The 1,797-nt window shown below is 52.3% G+C and overlaps 1 protein-coding gene across 1 annotated transcript in view; it reads left to right on the top strand.

The window, feature by feature from the left end:
• Positions 1-958, top strand: part of SOX2 (SRY-box transcription factor 2) — a 3,807-nt gene extending 2,849 nt beyond the window's left edge. Inside the window, exon 2 of the mRNA XM_023736768.1 lies at positions 1-958. Coding sequence (XP_023592536.1) covers positions 20-841 — 822 coding nt within the window. The 5' untranslated portion in view covers positions 1-19 and the 3' untranslated portion in view covers positions 842-958.
• Positions 959-1,797: the final 839 nt, after the last annotated feature.

Genomic DNA, 1,797 nt, shown 5'->3' with positions numbered 1-1,797 from the left:
GGACCGGGTCAAGCGGCCCATGAACGCCTTCATGGTGTGGTCGCGCGGGCAGCGGCGCAAGATGGCCCAGGAGAACCCCAAGATGCACAACTCGGAGATCAGCAAGCGCCTGGGCGCGGAGTGGAAACTTTTGTCGGAGACGGAGAAGCGGCCGTTCATCGACGAGGCCAAGCGGCTGCGCGCGCTGCACATGAAGGAGCACCCGGATTATAAATACCGGCCGCGGCGGAAAACCAAGACGCTGATGAAGAAGGATAAGTACACGCTGCCCGGCGGGCTGCTGGCGCCGGGCGCCAACAGCATGGCCAGCGGCGTCGGGGTGGGCGCCGGCCTGGGCGCGGGCGTCAACCAGCGCATGGACAGCTACGCGCACATGAACGGCTGGAGCAACGGCAGCTACAGCGTGATGCAGGAGCAGCTGGGCTACCCGCAGCACCCGGGCCTCAACGCGCACGGCGCGGCGCAGATGCAGCCCATGCACCGCTACGACGTCAGCGCCCTGCAGTACAACTCCATGACCAGCTCGCAGACCTACATGAACGGTTCGCCCACCTACAGCATGTCCTACTCGCAGCAGGCCACCCCCGGCATGGCCCTGGGCTCCATGGGCTCGGTGGTCAAGTCCGAGGCCAGCTCCAGCCCCCCCGTGGTTACCTCTTCCTCCCATTCCAGGGCGCCCTGCCAGGCCGGGGACCTCCGGGACATGATCAGCATGTACCTGCCCGGCGCCGAGGTGCCCGAGCCCGCCGCCCCCAGCAGACTGCACGTGTCCCAGCACTACCAGAGCGGCCCGGTGCCGGGCACGGCCATTAACGGCACACTGCCTCTCTCGCACATGTGAGGGCTGGCCGGCGAACCGGAGGGGGCAGACATTTTCCGAGGAAAAACGAGGGAAATGGGAGGGGGCGCAGAGGAGGAGAGAGTAAGACACGGCACGGAGAAAAACCCGAGCCGCTCCGCGACAGCAGAAATCCCATCACCCGCAGCAAGTGACAGCTGCAAAAGAGAACACCGATCCCATCCACACTCACGCAAAAACCGCGATGCTGACGAGAAAACTTTTATGAGAGATCCTGGACTTCTTTTTCGGGGACTTATTTTTGTACAGAGAAAACCGGGGTGGGTGGGGAGGGCGGGGGAATGGACCTTGTATAGATCTGAAGGAGAGAGAACTACTGCAAAACTTTTTAAAAGTTCTAGTGGTACGGTAGGAACTTTGCAGAAAGTTTGCAAAAGTCTTTACCAATAATATTTAGAGCTAGTCTCCAAGCGACGAAAAAATGTTTTAATATTTGCAAGCAACTTTTGTACAGTATTTATCGAAGTAAACATGGCAATCAAAATGTCCATTGTTTATAAGCTGAGAATTTGCCAATATTTTTCAAGGAGAGGCTTCTTGCTGAGTTTTGATTCTGCAGCTGAAATTTAGGACAGTTGCAAACGTGGAAAGAAGAAAATTACTCAGATTTGGACATTTTAATTGTTTTAAAATTGTACAAAAGAAAAAAAAAAAGGAATTTAAGTGCTGGCAAAACCATCTCGGTGGGCTTCTCTCAAAGGGCAAAAGTTTTAGATTGTACTAAATTTTTTAACTTACTGTTAAAAGCAAAAATGGCCATGCAGGTTGACATCGTTGGTAATTTATAATAGCTTTTGTTTCTCAACTTTCCATTTTGTTCGGATAAAAAAAACAACAACATGAAATTACTGTGTTTGAAATATTTTCTTATGATTTGTAATATTTCTGTAAATTTCTTGTGATATTTTAAGGTTTTTCTCCTTTATTTTCCGTAGTTG

This window comes from Trichechus manatus, unplaced genomic scaffold (genome assembly GCF_000243295.1).
Source record: "Trichechus manatus latirostris isolate Lorelei unplaced genomic scaffold, TriManLat1.0 scaffold00092, whole genome shotgun sequence".
In the NCBI taxonomy this organism is placed as follows: Eukaryota; Metazoa; Chordata; class Mammalia; order Sirenia; family Trichechidae; genus Trichechus; species Trichechus manatus.
This window is presented reverse-complemented; position numbering and strand designations above follow the sequence as displayed.